This window comes from Harpia harpyja, chromosome Z, assembly GCF_026419915.1.
Source record: "Harpia harpyja isolate bHarHar1 chromosome Z, bHarHar1 primary haplotype, whole genome shotgun sequence".
Taxonomy (NCBI): Eukaryota; Metazoa; Chordata; class Aves; order Accipitriformes; family Accipitridae; genus Harpia; species Harpia harpyja.
In genome coordinates this window covers 62,594,776-62,616,733 of record NC_068969.1, presented here as the reverse complement: position 1 = coordinate 62,616,733, position 21,958 = coordinate 62,594,776, and the positions used below count along the sequence as shown (strand labels likewise).

The following is a 21,958-nucleotide window of genomic DNA, read 5'->3' as shown; positions in this document are numbered from 1 at the left end:
TCTCTCTCTCTACTTTGCTGTTTTCTTCCAGTCTGCAAGGAGGAAGAACCTATGCATCTGAGCCTTGGTGTTTCCATCCAGAACCTGGTCAAGGTTTATCATGATGGCAAGAAAGTTGCTGTAGATGGTCTCACACTGAACTTCTATGAAGGACAAATCACCTCCTTTCTGGGACATAATGGAGCAGGGAAAACCACTACTATGTAAGAACAAAATAATGCTTTAAGACAGTGGGGGAAGTGACTCTGAATACTGCATTTCCTGTCAGTGTGGTAGAGATAGCTGTACAGCTGCAGTGTGCAAGCTGGTACAGACTAGGGTGCTCCACTGATTTCAGTGGAGCCCTGCTGACCTACTCTAGTTGTGCAGCTGCCTCAGAAGATGCACAGATACAGGGAACTGAAAGTGGAGGTAGTTCAGGTTGAGGTTGTGCCGAATGAATCTGCTGGCAGCATTTTTTAGTAACGCCATTTGTGATTCTGACTTGCCAGTGTAAGGAAACGAGTTGGGACTGAAAGGATGAGAAGCTTTTAGAGAAAAAAATATTTCCTTCAAGCAGAGTCATTTGGATGTGCTTTGATCACTGTTAAAACCATTGGAGCTGATTTTTTTTTTTTTAATCCATTAGCGAGATGTTTCTCAGACTTCTTTCCTGATGTGGGAGTTCCCCAGGGCTTCCACCCACTCTTCATCCATCCTGGCATGTGCAGCAGCCACTTCCTAGTGGTCAAACCTGCTTATCTGTTGTGTTTGTCCTTCAGGTCCATCTTGACTGGCTTGTTCCCCCCAACCTCGGGTACCGCGTTCATCCTGGGCAAAGATATCCGCTCTGAGCTCAGCACCATCAGGCAGAACCTGGGTGTCTGTCCACAACACAATGTGCTGTTTGACTTGTGAGTAGCATCTGTTAGATGCAGGGCTGGTGTTATCCAACAGACGTTTGGGTTCTTTGGGAGACAGTAGTGAGCTTTCAGCTAGGATGGTCCTGTCTTTATCTGTGTGCATGTGTGAGGCAGCAGGGTGGTGTGAGATTGGTGCAAAGACATTCTGTTTATTAGTGTGTTTGTACATGCCTGTGAATTATCAGCAAGAGTCTACACTTTCATTTTCTGGGTCTCTTTAAAGAAATCTGCTCCATTAAACTTAACTAGGCCAAATGTTTCCTCAGTGCCTAGTGATTTGGGGTATTTAGGGTACTGTCAAGCGCCCTTAAAGGAGGATTATTTACATTGGTGCTGAATAGCCATACCCTGAAATCAGGCCCAAGCTGAGCACACCCAGTCTGTAGCTCCTTCCTGAAACCTCAGCCTTAAAAGATGTTTCCCCAAGCCAACAACCATGCCTGCTGTAATGCTAATGCAAGGGATGAATCCCAGCATGGTGCTCTTAGCTGTGCCCTGAGCTTGCTTCTTTTTCCCTAGGCTGACTGTGGAGGAGCACATCTGGTTCTACGCTCGGCTCAAAGGGCTGCCAGAAAAGAAGGTGAAAGAGGAGATGGAGCAGATGGCAATGGATGTTGGTTTGCCTCACAAACTGAAAGCTAGGACAAGCAAACTCTCTGGTAGGTTTAGCTGCTTTCATGTTTCTCAGCTACTTCCTCAGCCCCAGAAGAACTCTTGGGTTTCACAGAGGCTGCATCACAGACCTTGGTTGGATCCTCCAATTAAATATAGACTACCACACAATTAAACACTTAAGGAAATCTGCTATTTGTTAGGTACCTAATCAGCATATCTTAGTAAACTTAACAATCTTACACTGTCTTATGCTATCGAATGGCCATAACAAGTCACTCGCTTTCTCTGAGTATTTTGTACTTGTTTCCATCATGACATAGACCAGCTACATGTGATATGTGTTCTCCAAATGCTTACTAATATGCTTGGGTTTTATGGGTTTAGGTGACAGTGGCTCGTACCATAATCTCCAAGTCTCTTGCTGTTTGTGAACAGTATGTGCATTTCTTAAGCTGACTTCTGTTTCTTCAGTTGGTGTCCTAGAGTATCCTTCCCCTTTGTTCAGGAGTGGCAGGATTCCTGTGTCAGTCTGTACCAGATAGTTGAGGGACCGAGACTCCTTTGTCTCTGACTCAGCTGTCACAACAGACTGTGCATTTGACCTTGGGAAGGGAGAGCAGATGGCCACAGGTTGGCTTTAGTATTAAAGAGTGTAATATAATTCCTTCCCGCTGCCTCTGGCACACTTCCACAGGAGGGATGTCTCTTGGGGACCTATTTCTGCAGCTCAAGCTCTGGAGGCCTGTGCTCCAGATACTGAAATATGGTTAGGGCTCCAAGCTGGCGACGTGCTACTGTCAATGTTGAGATTGTATGATTCACTTATGGAAGGGCTTGCAAAGTGAGCTTTCCTGCAGTGGGACAGTTGGACTCCACTGAGAGAAGACCATCCAGATGAATTATCCCCTGTCCTGAAGGTGATGGGACCCTGAAGGCCTGAAACAGTAGCAGTGCTTGGTCTTCTCAGTATGCAATTCTGCTTTCTCTTGGAGAGCTCATTATCCACTGTGCTGCAGCTATTGCTGTTCCCCTCACCTCTGTGTCAGCCTGAACACCTCTTTCTTCTTGTGCCTGTCAGGTGGCATGCAGAGGAAGCTTTCAGTTGCCTTAGCCTTTGTTGGTGGCTCCAAGGTTGTCATTCTGGATGAGCCCACAGCTGGGGTGGATCCTTATTCTCGCAGAGGGATATGGGAATTGCTCCTGAAGTACCGGCAAGGTATGTGGTCTTTTTCTCTACTCCTAGTGAATGTATTGTGGAAAGCAAAAGAAGATCAATCTGATTTAGGACTTTCTCAAAATAGCAGTGTGTCTTTGCAAATCTGTTGTTTCCTGCACTGAGGAAGGAACAAAGAGCATGCAGGACAAGGATGTTCTGATCTTTCATCTGTCCTCCTTTCTCATCCTATTCATGTCAGAGGTCATGAACACAGTTCCTTACTGGATTGTGAGGGCAGTTAAAGTCAGAAATTCACCCTTGGTGTGCAGCAGTGTCCTGTTCTGCTCTGTGCAACCAACCTTGCTGACATGAAATTAACCTGCCTTTGCTGAGCATGACAAGGTCCTGCAGAGAGTGGGGAGAATAAATCCGTGACAGCAGCTGCGAACCTTTTCCATACTGCTAGGCCTTGTTCAAAGGAGCCTGGACTTGTGGCATCAACCTCCCATCCAACTTCATGGCAATATCCAGATGATTGTGGCTTTGGCTTGGGAGCACGGGTATGGTTGACTTAACAGCAGTGTCTTCACTTGCTTTCTTCCAGGCCGCACTATCATTCTCTCCACGCACCACATGGATGAGGCAGACATTCTGGGGGACCGGATTGCCATCATTTCTCATGGCAAGCTCTGCTGTGTTGGCTCTTCTCTCTTCCTGAAGAACCAGCTGGGAACAGGCTATTATTTGACCCTGGTCAAGAAGGATGTGGATTCCTCTTTGAGCTCCTGCCGAAACAGCAGCAGCACAGTGTCCTATCTGAAGAAGGTACAGCTGACCCTTCCTGCTCATATTCATTCTTGCTTCATGAAATCTTAGGCTTACGGGAAGCAGCAGCTAAGATTTTACATGGTAGAATGTCTCAGAGAAATCCCTTATTCTTTAAAAGAAGTGTTACTTGCTTTTATAGGTACTATGCCAGATCATGTCTAGTTAAACTGTTTCATGGGATGTACATCTCCATTATGGTTTCTTTCAATGCTGGTGGTCCAAAGCTGATTGGAGAGATACAGAATGGATGAAATGCACACTTTAGTAACACTCACTTCTGTAACTGTGACCTCTTGGTTGTATTTCAGCCCTTTGCAGTGGTATGTCACCATTACTTTCCGACTCCTCTGTGGAGTATCCTACATGTTGCAGCATCTGGTTGGAGTTACCTAGAGTGTAGCATCTGGTGGGCCCCTTTTTGGTTAAACAGAAGAAAACAGTGGTTGTCTTCTCTTTTGTGACCAGGATGACAGTGTCTCCCAGAGCAGCTCTGACGCTGGCCTTGGCAGTGACCATGAAAGTGACACACTGACAATAGGTGAGGCTTGGAAAAGAATGTAAGATTCAGTCCCAGTGCTGACCTTGCTCTGTCTTTGACCTTGGACAACTGCCTAAACCTTGTGCCCCTGTGTAGCTACAGTCTTGGGACAGTTATTAAATTCACAGAGATGGTGTTTTTAAATCCATAAATATTGGAACATTTTTCTTTAGTAAGCCATTTTGGGTTTAAGCTATCCTGAGATTTAATAACCAGAGACTGTATAGTTGCTAGGTTTTTTAGCAGTATGTAATGTTTACTGGTGAACTGTACATCAGTGACTTGCAGGGCTGCCAGTAGCATGTAAAAGCTCTCCCAAATTCTGCAGATAATAAGAGTAGCCAGGCTTGGGTCCAGGCTTTTGTCCAAGCTTGTGTTAAATGTAAAAAGAAACCAGACTTCCCATGGAAATGAGCTGCTTTCCAGAGATGTCCCATTTTCCCCTCCTTTCCTTCCGGCAAGGTTTTTCAGACTGAGCTCTTCTTTCTACATAATGAGCAGTAACAAGATGAACACCATCTTTTGCTTCTGGTTCTTCCAGATGTCTCTGCAATTTCAAATCTCATTACAAAACATGTTCCTGAGGCCAGGCTGGTGGAGGACATCGGCCATGAATTAACCTATGTCTTGCCATACAAGGCTGCTAAAGAGGGAGCTTTTGTGGAGCTGTTCCATGAAATTGATGACCGTCTCTCTGATCTTGGCATTTCCAGCTACGGCATCTCTGAAACCACCCTGGAGGAGGTGAGTAAGCTGAAGATTCTCGTTTGACTTAAACTAGGCAAAACAAATCATGGCAGAAATAAGAACGAGACAGAGTCTTGTCTCTTCCTGTAAACATATATTGTGGAACAGGCAGCTTTGTGTTCCTTTCCAAAATGGATTGTCTTCTGCCCTGTTTAAGTGTGTGCTCATGGAAGCATGCATTAAAAACTGAAATGTAGTACAGGCAAGGATAGACAGGTCCTTTGTACTCAGTTGCACTTCACTGAGATGTCATGTGGAGGTTGGCCCCCAGTTGGCTTTTAATGACTGTGTAAACACCTTTGAGGTATTTTTAGGGATGCTTTGTGCTGCATTTAACTAAAAACATACATTTCGGTACTGGAGACCATACTTTACAGAAACCACTTAGACGTATGCTCTTGTTAGGGATGTGTTTAGGGTTTGTTCCTTGTGGCTGTGTTCCAACTGACAAGTTTCCTTTTCTTTTATCACAGAATTGTCATGCACTTTATCCCGTTTTTGTGAAATGTCTTTTTTAAATAATGACAAGAGAAACTGAAATGGTGGTGTTGTCACTTACTGAGGTTGCCCTCTAGGTTCTCCCACTGCTGTGAAGGCCTTGGCCACTCTCTGGAATTTGATCCCCTCCCCGGTTTAGGAGAGTCTGTGGGACAAGTTCCACAAAGGTGCCTATTCAAGCGTGAACAGGAGTGTGAGGACTGTCAGACTAGGAGGAAGATGGGATTCCCCAGATTTAGTAGCTAGGTCTTTATCTGAGACATGGGAAAGGGCTTGTGTTTGAGATGCACTGAGAACTGATATTGGAAAGGGGGAACATCTGGTATGTGGTTACAGGCTGGCTCCTGGAAGCTGAAGAGAAGCCAAAAAGTCCATGTCCCCATTGCACAGGGGATAAACCCTGTATCCTCTACTCTTGTGCTGCATCTGTCAGTCTTGCGCTTTCTCATGGCATCCTCTGAAGTAGTCCCCGCAATAGTGCTCCTCTTCTGATTTTCACTGACCCTTACCATTGCTTTTCAGATCTTCCTGAAAGTGGCTGATGATAGTGGTGTGGATGCAGAAACCTCAGGTGGGTGTAGTTGTCCCCTACAATGTTGAAGGGAACTTCAGGGGGAGGTACACTTTTGTATGGTATTTGTGCTGTTTAAGCACAAGGCTGATCAAGCCTAGATATTTCAGGAGTAAAATCTCGGTGCAGGGCTTAGCTCCCAGGGGAATAAAGGGTCTAGTGGGTATCTCAAATGAGGAGCATTCCTGGTCTCACCAGCCTTGGGCAGGTGGGTGACCTTTGTCTATGGCAGCATGTCCAGCTATACAGTGACACAGACTGAACTGGAACTCTGCTGTGCTGAAATTTTTAATGACCTAAAATAGGTATTCTTAGTATACTTAATGCATGCTTTTATATACTGTTAACTTCTATTGACTCAGTAGTAGCACGTTTATTTTGTAATACTGGAGAGTTTCTAATGTTTGAGTGTATTGTGAATTACTTAACTGACGCTATTGTCTTCTCTGAGGAATAGGAAAAACTCTTGACAGGGTCAGACCATAGTAGGGACCAAATGACTTTCTGAGAGCAGCGCACTGCACTAGGTGCTTGTGCCAGGATTTCCTGATAAACTAGTGCTAGCAAATTGCACTTGGAGTCATACATGTATTAAGTGAGAATTTTCTTACAGTGAGAGCAACCTGCTGTTTCCATGGCTAAGTGGGGAAAAAAAACTGTCCAGTGCACTGGAAGAAGCTTCTAGGACAGCACACAAAAATGGCACGTAAAACATGTGACCCTTGCAGAGTGACAGTCTTGGTTTTACTTTTACCTGCACTGGAGTCACTCCAGATCAGCTCCTCAGTTTGCAAATGGATGACATGGAAAATGAAAATGATACTGCTTTGTTTTTTCTGGGGCTAATTGGAGATAAGTTCAGCTAATCATAACTGCATTATTTTCAGATGGGACGTTGCCAGCTAGAAGGAACAGGCGTGTGTTTGGAGACAGACAGAGCTGCCTCCGTCCATTTACAGAAGATGATGCATTTGATCCTAATGATTCAGACATAGATCCAGGTATTGCTGGAGCTCAAGCCTGTTTTCTTCTTGCGGAGACTCTTTCATATTATAAATACTGCAGATCATAAGGCTGAGACTGCCAAAGGAGTGGTGGTTTATTTGCCTTTAGCAATAGTGGGCAGTGCAGTATCCACTGCTCAATCCTCCTATCAAGGGTCTGAGAAAGAAGGCTGAAAATGCATTCATGTGAATTTCTGTTGCTATCTGTGCTCACAGCTCTCTTGGGTTTTTTTGAGTGAGAGTAGCTGCTCCAGCTGTCACCCTGTGTCTCCAGCACAGAAGTGCCCAGAGAACATCTCTGTGGGCTTTTGAATGAGGGTCATTTCTTCTTGCTAACAGAATCCAGAGAGACAGACCTTCTCAGTGGCATGGATGGGAAAGGCTCCTACCAGATGAAGGGCTGGAAGCTCACCCAGCAGCAGTTCATGGCTCTGTTGTGGAAGAGGCTCCTTATTGCCAAGAGGAGCCGGAAGGGCTTCTTTGCTCAGGTGAGAGCACCCACCATGTGCAGGGTCCCTCAGCAGGGACAGCTCTGGACCATGCATTGTATTCAGAGTTGAAGGTGGGCAGAAAATCTCAAGAGAATACACATAACCAAAACTGGTCTTCACTGCACATCTGAGCAAAAAGGGGCCTGTGCAAGTGAAAGGAGTTATGTGATAACCAAGTGGTTACAATATTCTTGCCCAGCGATGCAGCTGAGGTTCAAATCCAAATTTGGCCTTGAAAGCCGCATTTGCAGGCGGGATCCTATGCATCCCAAGTGAGTGCCAGGATAGGTCTTGTATTGGTGTCTAGCAATGCCTTAGTGTAAATACCAAAGACCTTCCTGGGAAACTTTGAAAACATTTTGATCCATTAAGTGACTCGCATGTAGCTCCTGATGCCTCTGGGAACATTTGTTTTAAAATGGGTTTGCTCTTTCCTTGCAATTTCAGATTGTGCTGCCAGCTGTCTTTGTGTGTATTGCTCTCATGTTCAGCCTGATCGTTCCTCCCTTTGGGAAGTATCCTAGCCTGGAATTACAGCCCTGGATGTATGATGAGCAGTACACTTTTATTAGGTATGTTTCTTGTGGCCTAGAAATGGTGCTAAATCCTACAATTCTGTTCTCTGCAAACCTGAGTTACTAAGCTCCTTATCAGGTTGTTTAAGTTTGTTTTCTGTGCTAAGCTCAGAAACACATTTTGATAGAGTCCTGGTTATTTTCTTTTGGGGCTTTTAAATGCCAGCTCTTAATTACTGGCAAGGCCACTGTGCAAAAAGACCGGGGGGGTGTGTGTGCTCCTAGGCCAAGCATTCTTCAAAGAGAAGTCTCCATCCATATCCTTTTCCTGAGCTCTTTCACTGTGCTCGGAGCCTTGCTCTGCTGCTGCTTTTGCTGTATGCCCGTTATCCCACTGACCTGATAGTGTTCCTCTGCTGTACCCATAGCAATGATGCTCCAGAAGATGCAGGCACTCAGAGGCTTTTGGACGCCCTTCTCAATAAGCCTGGCTTTGGGACACGCTGTATGCAGGGACACTCCATCCCGTAAGTAGGACTCCGGACCGGGAAGAGGAAGCCCTGGCTTCTGGTCACCCAGTAGATTTAGCTGGCTTTGGGGAATGATAGTCATGCATGGCCAGAGCAGGATTCAAGCCAAAAAATTTGCAATTACATTCAGTTTTTCTGCTCAGGACCTTTTAGAAAGTTACCAGCCCTCAGCTGGTAAGAGAGTGAGGTGTGAGTGCAAGTCCTTACTGACAGAGATGGAAAGGAGACAGTAGTCTCTACCTCAAATTATTCTTTGGTCCTGAACATGGAAAAGGACCTAGTTATGTTGCTGTATGTTGTTGACTGTAGCTATTCCCATTCCACAATCCTCTGTTTCTAGCTGCACTAGGAAATTAGGTTAGCACCTCCACAAGCACCAGCAGAAAGAGTGGAGACCCAGGCAGCATTGGTGGTGTTTCCCAGCTCTGCCACTGACTTGCTGCATAGCCTTGGGCAAATCACTGAAGATCCAGGCTGTGGGTGGAGAAGGGGTATACAGAGTCGGGGATGGTGTGTCTCTAGCCTGGAAGAACTGCAGCTCATGTTCACATGATGATGGGAAGGGGGGCAAGGGGCCCTATGTGCTGGCCAGTGGTGGAAAGTAAGCTGTGTCCTGCAGAACAGACACGGGAGCTGGGTTACTCCACCCATGGGGCACGGGGAGGAGGCTGCCCACTGGTGCTGCCCTGGGGAAAAGCAGTGTTCTGGTGCCCATAAGGCAGAAATGTCATGCAAGAAATGACTGTCTGCTATGATCTTAGAATCGTAGAATATCTCGAGTTGGAAGAGACCCGTAAGGATCATCAAGTCCAACTCCCAGCTCCTTGCAGGACTACTTAAAATTAAACCATACGACTAAAAAAAGACCATTGTCCAGATATTCCTTGAACTCTGGATGCTGTGTATGCTGGGACTGATTGAAGTAAAGCACTCGCATACTTCAGAGTGAATGAGAAGAGGGAAGTGTCTGGCACTACTCGGTGTTGGCCCACCTCAGTCTTATTTGGCACTGGGATCTGTTAGAAGCTGCAGAGCCTGGTCTGACGCTCTGAACTGTTTGTCTCAGTGAGGTTAGGCTCCTTTGAAAAAACAGCGTGCCTCTTCTGGGGACTGTGGTGTCTGTTACTTAAATGGCTTGTAAGCAAAGGCCATCACAGTTGTTTTAAAAACTGCGTTTGCCTTGCCTCTTTCCTGACACAGAGACACTCCTTGCACCATGGGGCAGAGGGAGTGGACCACTGCTTTAGTCCCAGACTCAGTCCTGAACATCTTCTTGAAAGGCAACTGGAGCATGGAGAATCCTTCCCCATCTTGCGAGTGCAGCAATGAGAAGATCAAGAAGATGCTGCCAGTGTGCCCTGCTGGTGCAGGCGGGCTGCCACCCCCACAGGTAGGAGGGGGCTCAGTGGTACTTCAATGAGGGATGCTCCTGGAGAGTAGAGCAGCTGGGTGTGATTCTTGCTTACAGCACTGCACACAGTTTGTTTGACTCAGCATCTGTATTTTCTGATGGGCATTTATCTGTGTTTTCCCTGGTGACACCAGCGTGAGCAAGACACTGCCGACATTCTCCAGAATCTAACAGGCCGCAATATATCGGACTACCTAGTGAAGACCTACGCACAGATCATTGGGAAAAGGTAGCTGTTGAACACACCCTTTCCCTTCTCTCCCCACCAAATGCTGCTGGCTGTATGGGGGATGCTGCACAGATTAGGCAAATATGCCTGGGCAACCCAAACTCTTCAGCAGTGGGCCAGACCCACTCAGCTCCGCAGACTGTCCTGATCCACAGCTCAGGTGGTGTTTCCGCTTTATTAGCGATGCTGTGGCAGCTCTGAGGCGGGTGTCCTGAGCCTTATAGGCAGAGTACAGGGAAAGTCTGGGTACCAACCCTAGGGATTGCACCAAAGAGGAGTGGTGGGACATATGCCAGATGTGAGAGACTATTGCACTCTTCCCTGGCCATGTGCCTGCAGCAGTGGTAGGCCTGTCTTTCCTCTTCTTCCATGTATCATACATCAGCTTCCTTTTCTGTCTCTGCAGCTTAAAGAATAAGATCTGGGTGAATGAGTTCAGGTGAGTTACTGCCTTTTCTCTAGCTTGTATGTGTCCACTGACACTTGAGCACTGTATTAAGCAGTACAGACCCATCCTGCTTTGCAGTTTGTTTTATATGACTCTTAATTGCTAAACGTTGAGGGAGCATGTTTAAGGATACACTGGGACAACCCCAGAGCACATCACTGGAAAGCATCCTTGCCTTCTGTGGAGAGCAGTATTGGCTTGAAAAGATTTGCAGGACCAGCCTACTGATACTCCATCCTGGCAGGTGCTATTCTTCTAAGAAAGGGAAGCAGGGAAATGTCCTGCTTTGCCTGCACTGGCAGCAGAGGATAGCTGCATTCATTAAGCGGAACGGCTTACTGAGCAGTCGTAAGATGGATATTTAACCCCAGAAACAAGGAGTAGGAAACATCATGGCTAAGTAGCTGTGTAGAAAGATCAAAGTCATCCCTTCATGTAAGAGTGGAGGCATTTGCCTTGGATATAGTGCAGGAAGAGGAGACATCTGGAGAGGGAGGAGGAGTGGCATTGTCTGGAGGTCACTGAGGAGTCGGGTCTTAGCATCAACTTTCTGTCTGAACTTTCAGGTATGGCGGCTTTTCCTTGGGAGCCAGCAGTTCCCTCATGCTTCCTCCAAGCCATGAAGTCACTGATGCCATTAAACAGGTGAAGAAAATCTTGGAGCTAGCACAGGTGAGCAGCTGTCCCCCATAAACCCAGGATGCACTAATGTCAGAGTCCTGTTACTTGGGAGATGACTTGGAAGCCATAAAATGAGGAGCATGTGTATATTAGCTGTGTCCAGTGGCTTATCCCCATTGCCTGAGCTGAGGTCCCCCAGGCTGGTGTCTGGGAGCAGCAGAAGGCTTGGGGACGTGCTCAGCTGAGGCTTACGCAGCCCACATTGCTGATGCGGGTTCTGCTCAACACCAGTTGCAAGCTAGGCGTGATTACAGTCACCTCTGAGTGTTCTGTGGCAGGACAGGCTGGGCTGTCCCAGAGAATTAACAAGTGGTTGCCATCTCCTTCAAAACTTCAGTTGAGCCCTCCTGTGGTGAGTCTGCCTTGGCTCAGAAGAGAATTTGGGCCACTGCTTTCTTCTGAGACTGCCTGTGGGCTGCAATGTCTCTGAAGGTTCCCTGCAATCCTGGTTAATAGTTACTGCTGGGAAAAAAGAAGGCCTAAGGCTGACCTCTCTTACCGGTGGGACTGCAGAAAGGAAAGCGGGGAGGAAAACTGCAGTTTCTAAGCTTTCTTACCACCTCTGGCTTGGTGGGTACAGGCTGCAGAATGGAAAGAAAACTCAGAGCTGTGAAAAACGTAGTGTGACCCCTGCTAGACTCCAAGACATGAATAAAGGTACTCTCAGAGGGGAAGTAACTGTCTCTTTGCTGTTTGCAGGGGAGTTCTGGAGATCGGTTTCTCAACAGCTTGTCAAGTTTCATGAAAGGCCTGGATACAAAGAACAATGTGAAGGTAAATCAGCCAGTCCTCACTGCTGTGCCTGCTATTTGAAGCTCTGGTAACCTGGAGTTATTTTTAATTAGCAAAGTCCTAGCAGTTTGCCTTGGACAACTGTGCAGAGCAGAGCTCTCTGTATTTGCTAATGGAGCAAATGCAGCTTGTATTCTTGTATGGGTTTCCCCAAAATCTGTTTCTCCCTTGGGAGTCTAGGTCTAAGGCCCAGAAGGAGTTCCGTGCTGGATCAGTGTTAGCTTCCAGCAGCCTCTTGTGGTTATTGATCAAACTGTATGTTCTGTCCCTGAGCAAACTAGCTGGAAAGATGTAGAAAGAAAGTACATGCCCTCAATAGAGGAAGGGATGTTCTGCAGGGCTCAGGAGGCTGTTGGGTAGCTGATGTTCCTGGTGCCTTTCTGATACTGATGTGGTCTCTTGCAGGTGTGGTTCAATAATAAGGGCTGGCATGCAATTGCCTCCTTCTTGAATGTGATCAACAATGCCATCCTTCGGGCCAACCTGCAGCAAGGCAAAAACCCTAGTGCTTATGGGATCACTGCCTTCAATCACCCACTCAACCTCACCAAGCAACAGCTCTCTGAAGTGGCCCTGTAAGTCCTGATATGAACATGGATGGGTTTGGACTCATCAGCTGCTGATTACTAGAAACAGGCAACATGGGAGATTTTAGCCTCACTGGCAGATACTCAGTGGCCTGTGGCATTTAGGCTCTAATATGCTGGCCTTATTTTCTGTGGTCTGGGCAGGTGGCAGTGTGCTGTTGAGCACTTGCTGTTGAACAGCACTGCTGTGCAAGCTTTCTTTGTCTCTGAGTCCCTAGAAGCTGCAGTTTCGAAGAACCAGTGTAAGCTTCAGACCTTCTGCCACTTGGGAAATTCCTTTCAACCATATCCAGAAAGGTGGCTTGCCATGAATATGGTCATTCTTTTGTCCCAAGGTGCCACCATTTGACTAGGAACCATTGATAGATCCTGTTCAATTTTGCCCACTGTCTCAACCTGGGGGGCACACAGTAATGCACAGGGCTTACTGCACTGGAGCACTGACTAGTCCACTACCACCACAATCAGAGTCAGGACTCAAAAGCTCTCTGCAGATACATCCTTCAAATCTTAGAGCAGTGGCAGATGGCAGTCAGATACCTCTGAACTTTAAAACAACACAAAAAAAAAAAAAAAAAAGACAAACCCCCAACAACCCCAAGAAATGCATGAAGTGGGAAACTGTCGGTGGTAAGGAAAGCAGAAAGCAGTGTATTGTACTGAATTTACCAACCAATCTCCAGGTTGTGGTGCTGTCCTTGAGAGGCCAACAGGCTCTGTATCCTCCTTTGTTATATGGCTTGAGAAAAACTGTGCGGTTAAGACAGCCTGATGTGGTAATCTTTTACCCTGCAAAACAAGGACAGCAGAAGGAGAAATGGTTTCTGCACTGCCCTGCATGAGCTGTCTCATTTCATCTCAAAGGAGCCAGCACCAGCATACAAACACTTTGCTTTCTTCTTTTTTTGTCCAGGATGACCACCTCTGTGGATGTCCTAGTCTCCATCTGTGTGATCTTTGCCATGTCCTTTGTTCCTGCCAGCTTTGTGGTCTTCCTTATCCAGGAACGTGTCAGCAAGGCCAAACACTTGCAGTTCATCAGTGGTGTGAAGCCTGTCATCTACTGGCTGGCCAACTTTGTCTGGGATATGGTAAGGGCTTTGTGACTGTGCTAAACTGTCTTCCATTCTGTATTTGCAGTGTGTCTGTTGCACTGAAGTGCAAAGTGCAGTTGGGGCCAGTGGGCACCACATTAATTCAGTGAATAACTACTGTGCCTGTGACTTTTGTTTACTGTCTTGGGGCAGTGGTTCACCTAAGTGGGACAAGGAACACTGAACAGAGGATGGGAGGGCAGCCATAAGCTCAGTCATCAGCATTTGTTATGTCACGCTTAAATACCTGCCCCAAAATGTTTACTTGTGTAGCCCCTTGTTCTGCTATGTTCAGAGCAGGTTTTTTCAACCTGTGGTGTCCAGAACCTCTGAGAGTCTATTGACTACTTCCAGAGGGACCAAGAAATGTAAATTAATGTGTACTACATTGTAGTTCACACATGTGACACTCCTAGGAGTCTCCCATTGGGAATAGCTTTGGGAACACTGAAGAATGTTGAAAACTGTTGGTTCAGAGCAGAAAGACACCTTTCATTCTTTTTGTCATTCAGAAACAAATCTAAAGCTGTATTTTTCACCTTCCAGTGCAACTACATCGTTCCAGCCACACTAGTCATCATTATCTTCATCTGCTTCCAGCAGAAGTCCTATGTATCCTCCTCCAACTTGCCTGTGCTGGCTCTCCTTCTGTTTCTCTATGGGTAAGGGCTTTCTCATCAGAAGGATGACTGGGAAGGCTCTTAGACTTGGAAAGTGCTTACCTGATGTTGCTGCCTTTCCTCTTGCCAGGTGGTCCATCACTCCTCTCATGTATCCAGCCTCCTTCGTGTTCAAAATCCCCAGCACAGCATATGTTGTGCTGACCAGTGTGAACCTTTTCATTGGCATCAATGGTAGTGTGGCCACCTTTGTCCTGGAGCTCTTCACCAACAACGTATGTTTCCCCAGAAGCTCCTCACTGTTGTGCTGCTATGATCTAGTTCTGTGTTGGTGCCATGTTGTCTTTAGCAGCCAGTTCTCCAGAAAGGCTAGCCCCTAGCCTGTACCCATTAGCTACTGCAGCGGCTTAAACACAGGTTCTGATGGAAATGGGTTAAAGCCCACTTCAGCAATGTTCACAGAATAGTTAAGGTGGGAAGGGACCTCCTGAGATTGTCTAGTTCAACCTCTGAGCAGGGTCAGCTAGAGCAGGTTGCTCAGGGCCATCAGGTTTTGAACATTTCCAGGGATGGAGACTCCACAGTCTCTCTGGACAACCTCTTCTGCTTCTCAATCACCCTTAGGGGAAAAAAAAAAAATTATTTTCTTATGTTCAAATGGAATTTCCTGTTTGTTCTTTATAAGAGGCAGTTTCTGTCTACTATTTCATGCCATTTTCAAGCTGTCTGCCATTTCAAGCACTCAAGCATTAGTTGCCCTCAGTTTTGCCTCCTGTGGTAGATACCTCTCTAACTGTATTGGGAACTTACACACCTCACTTCAGAGTTTCCAAAGCCTGTATGCAAGACAAGATGTCTTAGCAGGCCCATTGGACCAGCGTTGTTGTGAGGTGTTCCTTGTGGGAGGAGGTTGAGGAGACCCTCTGGGGGAGTTACCTGTTGATTGTACCACTGCCTGTGGGCATAAGGACGCAGTCCTTGGTGATGGTCCCTTTTATTACAAGGCCTGTTTTAGCTCAGTAAAAACATGTACATGCTTGAACATAAGTGCCTGGCAGAACAGGAACTTCTCCTCAGGCTGCTGTCAGTCCAACCCGTGGGCTAAGCCAACTGGAAGATAACAAAGGAAAAGAATTAGAGCCTCCAGTATGGGATAGGGAGGGGCTACCCACAGCCACTGAGGTAACCAGTCTGTGCAAGCACAACTTTCCTGTCTCCTCAACCTGTAGCCTTTTTGCATGTTATCATTTGCAGACACTGCCTTTTAGACTGTGAGTGTTTGGAAGAATCTCTCCTTCAGTGCAGTTCGCTTGTATTAATAACATCTTGAGCAATGCAACAATGCTGACCATCCAGAGGAGCCATGGCACTGGCTCTTGGGAGAGTATTTTTAATCCTCGAATTTTTGTGGGGTTGCAGTGTTGAGGGAGGGAGGGGTCAATCACAACATGTGTCACACTTGGCAGGTGGTGGCTGCTTTCTGCTCAGATGGCTCACTGGCACTTGATTTTGTCTTAACAGAAGCTGAACAACATCAATGACATCCTGAAGTCTGTCTTCCTCATCTTCCCCCACTTCTGCCTAGGGCGCGGACTCATTGACATGGTGAAAAACCAGGCCATGGCTGATGCACTAGAGAGGTTTGGTAAGTGAAATTGTGTGTCATGGGGACAGTGACCTGAACTGAACAGGGGAAGCTCAAGTCTTCTCCGGTTGAGCACCCTTTGTTCCTCTGACTTTTCAGGAGCTGAAAGTGCATAGTTTTGAGCATGGATCTGATCAAAGCTGGCAGGTCTCCACAGCTGTCCTCTTTAGATTGTTACAAGGACTGAAGAGGGCCTGGTAGATGGATGCCCAGAGTTTTGAGTTACTAGGGGCATTAAACAAAGATGCATAAAGCCAGCTGTATGGAGAGGATCATTAGGCCAAGTGTAAGGAATGGATGAGCTTCTGGAAAGCTGGGTATTTTTTTTCTGGGATGCAGATGCCAAGCCTGAGTCACAGTCTTTTTGTGCTTCACTAACCTTTCGGGAAGGTGGATCAGCTCCTCTTTGGCAGACTAAATTCTCTGGGCCCACATCCCAACTTTGCTACAGTAAGAAATGTGCATGCAGCCACAACTGGCCCCTTGTGTGGTCTTATCCCTTCCCTCCTCCTGCTGGCAGCTCTCCAGTTGCCCCGGTGCCCAACTTGGTGAGCTCGACAGGAAGAAATGCTAGCCTGCTCTGGTTGCTCTGGAAAGGTGACTGTGCTCTTCATCTCATTTTGGCAGGAGAAAATCGTTTCGTGTCCCCTCTGTCGTGGGAGCTGGTGGGAAGGAACCTCTTTGCCATGGCGGTAGAGGGTGTTGTCTTCTTCCTTATCACAGTGCTCATCCAGTACAGGTTCTTCATCAAACCCAGGTAGGTTGTCTGCTCCACTTCACCTCTGCAGGCAGGTGAAGTTTTCATTGTTATCCCCCATGAAGTGGGGAGAATATTAACTATGGAGGCCCTGTCATCTTCTGCTAAGGCTTTATCATTTTGCTCTCTCCAGGCCTGTGTATGCCAAGCTGCCTCCTGTGAATGATGAAGATGAGGATGTAACAAGAGAGAGACAGAGGATAATTAGTGGAGGAGGACAGAGTGACATCTTGGAAATCAAGGAGCTAACCAAGGTGACAGAAAAGTTCTGCATTCCTAAGACTTGCTGGCACAAAACCATGCAGTTCACCAGAAGCCTCATTCAGAGGAATTTAGTGGGGTCAAAACTAGAACATGGTTGGAGTGTTGAATATTTATGGTTCTAATTATAGTTCTCTTTGACATTGTCCTTCTCATTCTTTTCCTTCTGGTTTCAGATTTACAGAATGAAGCGAAAGCCAGCAGTTGATAGGATCTGTGTTGGAATCCCCCCTGGAGAGGTAGAGCATATCTGTCAAATTCATTGCTTTGCTATTATTACAGTATTTAAGAGCAACAGACAACAAAGGGTAGGGTAAGATCAGAAACAGATGATGTTCAAATTACATCAAAGGAAATTGCCTGGAAGTTGAAGCAGTTTCTGATTCTGTGTCTTTGAAGAAGATACTGAGGTCTCAGTGTCTGAGACCAGAGGCCAAACTCTGGTACCCCCCGAGGTTTGGCACAGATATGCTGTGGTAGCACTGCACCAAGGTGACACCAGAGTTTGTTCATTTTCCCAGCCTAAAGGTTTACACTTAAAATGAAGGTCCAGAATTTTTTTCCTGAAAATGCACTGAAGACTCTCTCCAGCTGTCCTGAGGGTCAAGTTTGTTCCTTCCCGTCTTGTCAGTGCTGAAAATAATGCAGCTGAATCGTGTTCTCAAACACACTGTGCTCATCTGCTCTTTTGTATCCCCAGTGCTTTGGACTCCTGGGAGTAAATGGTGCTGGCAAGTCATCCACTTTTAAGATGCTAACTGGTGATACAGATGTGACGGGAGGAGAAGCTTTCCTCAAAGGAAACAGGTGAAAGACCATGCATCTTTCCTCTGCTTTATGTCAAAGCAGGTCCTTCGCTGCTTTCTCCTCCAGCTTTCACAGCCTTTGTTCCACTTCCAGCAAGTCTAGACTCTGCCCCACTTTTTCAACTCCTGGCATCTGTTTCAGCCCTTTGCCAAGTCTGGTAAAGTGCTTCAGCAGATTAGGAAAATTGATGTTGTCTGGTAGTCACTTCTGAATACCTGCCTTCTCATGTTTAAATGTCATATTTAAAAAAAGAAGGGGTATATGGGGAGAGAGAAAAAATAATTTAGCCAAGATGGACTTCTAGGATCCTGTATTTTTGTTAGTTCAGTGATTTGAAAACCACTGTTTCACTTTCCTCCTTTTAGCACCTAAAATAGCAGTGTGTACTTGTGAAATTCTAACAAAGGGTTTTTTCTTTTACAGCATCTTGTCCAACATCCAAGAAGTCCATCAGAACATGGGCTACTGCCCACAGTTCGATGCTGTTAATGAACTGCTGACAGGGCGAGAGCACTTGGAGTTCTTTGCACTCCTGAGAGGTGTTCCAGAGAAAGAAGTTTGCAAGGTAAATGGAACACCATAGGACCCACCCCAGTGACCAACTGTTCCTGCTTGCATGCACCTTCCCTGCAACACATGCAATGCCATGATGTGAAGCTGCTGAAGATACTGTGTGGTGAAATCTGTCCCTCTTTCCTTCCAGGGCAAACCAAAGTTGCTGTGGTTTTTCGGTGCTGCCTAGAAAAGTGTACTAAATGGAAGGGCAGATACTTTGGGTCCTGCATTCTCATAGTGGATGCACTTGTCCACTGAATGATTTCTTCCCTTTAACAGTTTAAGGGCTGTGGAGCTGCAGGTCATGCAGAACCTCACCTGCTGTCAAGAATTAATTCTTCAAAGTCCCAGGGAGCAAGAACTCTGCAGCTTAATAGAAGCCTCATGCTGGCTGTTAACATCTTTCCAGTTGATCATGCTGCATCATTAAAGAGCTGCTGTTTCAGCTTTCAGACATGGGGTTACGCTAACACTCTTTAGGCAATTAAGGACAGGTGCCAATACCATACAGCACCCTTCTCAGTGCTGTTTCCATGAGTTAACAGCAGTTTCCACCATATGTGTCCTGCGTGCTGCAGAACAGGAACTGCTGTAGGTAGCAAGATGACAGCTGTACCCAGTGCTTTGGATAGGGCCAGATCTGGTGCCTGGGGTATATCTAGGTAGCTTGAGTCCCTCTTTGAGAGTAGTGATGATGGGTGAAAACTGCAAGCTTCTTCGAAGGTTGCTGGTGAGTTCCTTTGTGTGATGTTCCCACCAGTCCCATTGTTGTGGTTTAACCCCAGCTGGCAACTAAGCACCACACAGCTGCTCGCTCTCTCCCCCCACAGTAGGATGGGGAAGAGAATCGGAAAAAAAACCCCAAACTCATGGGTTGAGATAAAGCCAGTTTAATAGGTAAAGCAAAACAAGGAATTCACTCACTATTGCCCATTGGCAGGCAGGTGTTCAGCCATCTCCAGGAAAGCAGGGCTCCGTCATGCATAACAGTTACTTGGCAAGATAAATGCCATAACTCTGAACTTCCCCCCCGTCCTTCTTCTTCCCCCACCTTTATATGCTGAGCATGACGTCATATGGTATGGAATATCCCTTTGGTCAGTTGGGGTCAGCTGTCCCAGCTGTGTCCCCTCCCAAATTCTTGTGTACCCCCAGCCTACTTGCTGGCGGGGTGGTGTGAGAAACAAATAAGGCCTTGACTCTGTGTAAGCACTGCTAAGCAATCATGAAAAACATCCCTGTATTATCAACACTGTTTTCAGCACAAGTCCAAAACATAGCCCCATACTAGCTACTGTGAAGAAAATTAACTCTGTCTCAGCCAAAACCAGCACACCCATATAAAAAGGGACCCAGTTCTGAGTATGATCCAAGTAGTAGCTCCTTCTTTTCCCGCTAACACTTTATAGTCCCCAGGGCAACAATGGCTGCTTATTGGCACCGGTTATTACTGATATATACTCCTGAATAACAAACCAGATCCTCCCCATCTGTCTGAAGGGCTAAGATGCACCACAGTGCGATTGCAGTGTGTCAGTAGGGACCATGTCCCTACTGCAAGCCTACAGCAACTGGAAAGCTAGCTAAAGCCGGTGCTGCTAAGAGCACTGCCCTGGTGGTTAACATGGCTCAACTGATGTTGAACTCATGCTCACTGGCCAACAAGCTGCAGCCGTTTGATTTTCTGGCCTCCCAGGGGCGGGATTGCATATATCCTGATCTAGAGGCGAACAGGGTGTTTCAAAACCCATATCCATACCACATTAGATCCTCAGATGAGTGGCCCTTCTGAAAATTGTTTTTAAAGCCAGAGCTCATAAGGAAAATCTCACTGTGTAGATGTTGCTGTGCTTGATTCAAGATGGTGTTGTGCTGTCTCTTGTAGGTTGGCGAGTGGGCAATTCGGAAACTAGGCCTTGTGAAATACGGAGAAAAATATGCTGGGAATTACAGTGGAGGGAACAGGCGCAAGCTCTCCACAGCCATTGCCCTTATTGGAGGGCCACCTGTGGTGTTCCTGGTGAGTCTGCAACTTTTGCTCATTAACATTTTCCTTGGAAAACAGAAAAAGCAGGTTCAGATGAAGACTAGATACTTCACAGCCAACTAATGTTTAAATATATCATTATTCATTTAAACGTGAGCAAAGAGCACGTGGAAATAAAGATTCCTTATTTAAATGTAGGTGCAAGCTATAATGTGCCTCCAGGCTTCTATATCTGAAAAATCAGTGGGGAAGTAAGGGTCTTAGACATGATGCCAAACTGCTGGCTATGTAGCATCTTCACCACCTTAGTGCTGCTGCAAAGATTTCTATACCTACAAAAAAATAATAGCCCTCCTGCTGGACACAAGTGAATCTTACTGTGCAGGAGAACCAGTCCTGTGATTTTAATAATTCAATGAAAATTGGAAATAAATATTTTAGGATTCTTTAGATTAGATTAAAATCAAGGACAAATCTTAGGATTGCTGAAGTTCATAGTGTGGGAGAAAGTAGTCTAGTGCTCTATTTAAACAAGCTAATTGACTTTAACTTGCTTTAGAACTGGATATTTCAACAAGTTACAATTGCAGAATAAGCAGTAGTTCTCAGTTCTGAAAAACATGTTTGCTAATTTAAAATTTGGAGCATAAATTATTTTCTCATTTTGGAAAATGAGTGAAACTTGCTTATTTTGAGTGTTTCCAATATGCATAATCAGAATGGACACATCATTTCAGAGATGAAGTGTTTGTTGGTAGAATACAGCATAACCTGGTTTTTGTATATATTTTGCAGGATGAACCAACAACAGGGATGGATCCCAAAGCACGTCGTTTCTTGTGGAACTGTGCTCTGAGTGTAATCAAAGAGGGGAGATCGGTGGTGCTCACTTCTCACAGGCAAGTAGCAGCCCAGTTGTATCATACCCTGGCTTTTGTGTCTACGAGGGCTGGAAGCTAAACTCTGCTTGGCTGCTCTGCCCTTCACTGCCGCTTGCAGTGCTAATGAAGTTACTTCTGCCTACAGCATGGAAGAATGTGAAGCCCTGTGCACTCGAATGGCGATAATGGTCAATGGGCGGTTCAGGTGTTTGGGCAGCGTCCAGCATCTAAAGAACAGGTAGCTATATTCTTTTCACTTACACCACAGAGTTGCCTGCATTTTTAGGGAGATAGTCAGACTTAATTCCTTATGCAGCATTCCCATTGCTATTCTGGCTATGGGAGATGCTGCTGGATTTTAAGCTGGACTTCTGTTTCAAAGGCACTTAACTCCTGTGCTGGCCTTCTTGTTTACAGGTTTGGAGATGGTTACACCATAGTGGTGAGAATTGCAGGGGCAAACCCAGACCTGAAGCCTGTTGAGGATTTCTTTGGGCATGCCTTCCCTGGAAGTGTCCTGAAGGAAAAGCATCGGAATATGCTGCAGTACCAGCTTCCCTCTTCACCATCCTCACTGGCCAGAATATTTAGTATTCTCTCCCAGAACAAAAAGAGACTCCACATAGAAGACTACTCCGTTTCTCAGACCACACTTGACCAAGTAAGTTTTTAGTAGCCTGTCTGCCAAAAGCTTCTTTGTGCAGAGGTAGGAATAAATTCACCAGTTTACTGGACCTAAGGGCATTTTAGTGGAGTACTGAATCCCAGGACTAGTTCAGGAAGCCCAGTGTATAAAATGCTCTGAATT

At 46.1% G+C, this 21,958-nt stretch overlaps 1 protein-coding gene across 1 annotated transcript in view; it reads left to right on the top strand.

Moving 5' to 3' along the window:
• ABCA1 (ATP binding cassette subfamily A member 1) overlaps nucleotides 1–21,958 on the top strand; it is a 98,653-nt gene that overhangs the window by 73,414 nt on the left and 3,281 nt on the right. Inside the window, exons 22-52 of the mRNA XM_052778935.1 lie at nucleotides 32–203; nucleotides 762–893; nucleotides 1,422–1,561; nucleotides 2,596–2,733; nucleotides 3,278–3,498; nucleotides 3,967–4,039; nucleotides 4,581–4,783; nucleotides 5,807–5,855; nucleotides 6,743–6,856; nucleotides 7,199–7,347; nucleotides 7,798–7,922; nucleotides 8,294–8,392; nucleotides 9,596–9,785; nucleotides 9,941–10,035; nucleotides 10,442–10,474; nucleotides 11,050–11,155; nucleotides 11,864–11,938; nucleotides 12,362–12,531; nucleotides 13,457–13,634; nucleotides 14,184–14,299; nucleotides 14,388–14,532; nucleotides 15,779–15,902; nucleotides 16,530–16,659; nucleotides 16,793–16,913; nucleotides 17,097–17,159; nucleotides 17,621–17,727; nucleotides 18,151–18,292; nucleotides 20,168–20,302; nucleotides 21,065–21,168; nucleotides 21,296–21,388; nucleotides 21,568–21,811. Of these exons, the coding sequence (XP_052634895.1) occupies nucleotides 32–203; nucleotides 762–893; nucleotides 1,422–1,561; nucleotides 2,596–2,733; nucleotides 3,278–3,498; nucleotides 3,967–4,039; nucleotides 4,581–4,783; nucleotides 5,807–5,855; nucleotides 6,743–6,856; nucleotides 7,199–7,347; nucleotides 7,798–7,922; nucleotides 8,294–8,392; nucleotides 9,596–9,785; nucleotides 9,941–10,035; nucleotides 10,442–10,474; nucleotides 11,050–11,155; nucleotides 11,864–11,938; nucleotides 12,362–12,531; nucleotides 13,457–13,634; nucleotides 14,184–14,299; nucleotides 14,388–14,532; nucleotides 15,779–15,902; nucleotides 16,530–16,659; nucleotides 16,793–16,913; nucleotides 17,097–17,159; nucleotides 17,621–17,727; nucleotides 18,151–18,292; nucleotides 20,168–20,302; nucleotides 21,065–21,168; nucleotides 21,296–21,388; nucleotides 21,568–21,811 (3,986 nt within the window). The remainder of the gene's footprint in view (nucleotides 1–31; nucleotides 204–761; nucleotides 894–1,421; nucleotides 1,562–2,595; nucleotides 2,734–3,277; nucleotides 3,499–3,966; nucleotides 4,040–4,580; nucleotides 4,784–5,806; nucleotides 5,856–6,742; nucleotides 6,857–7,198; nucleotides 7,348–7,797; nucleotides 7,923–8,293; nucleotides 8,393–9,595; nucleotides 9,786–9,940; nucleotides 10,036–10,441; nucleotides 10,475–11,049; nucleotides 11,156–11,863; nucleotides 11,939–12,361; nucleotides 12,532–13,456; nucleotides 13,635–14,183; nucleotides 14,300–14,387; nucleotides 14,533–15,778; nucleotides 15,903–16,529; nucleotides 16,660–16,792; nucleotides 16,914–17,096; nucleotides 17,160–17,620; nucleotides 17,728–18,150; nucleotides 18,293–20,167; nucleotides 20,303–21,064; nucleotides 21,169–21,295; nucleotides 21,389–21,567; nucleotides 21,812–21,958) is intronic.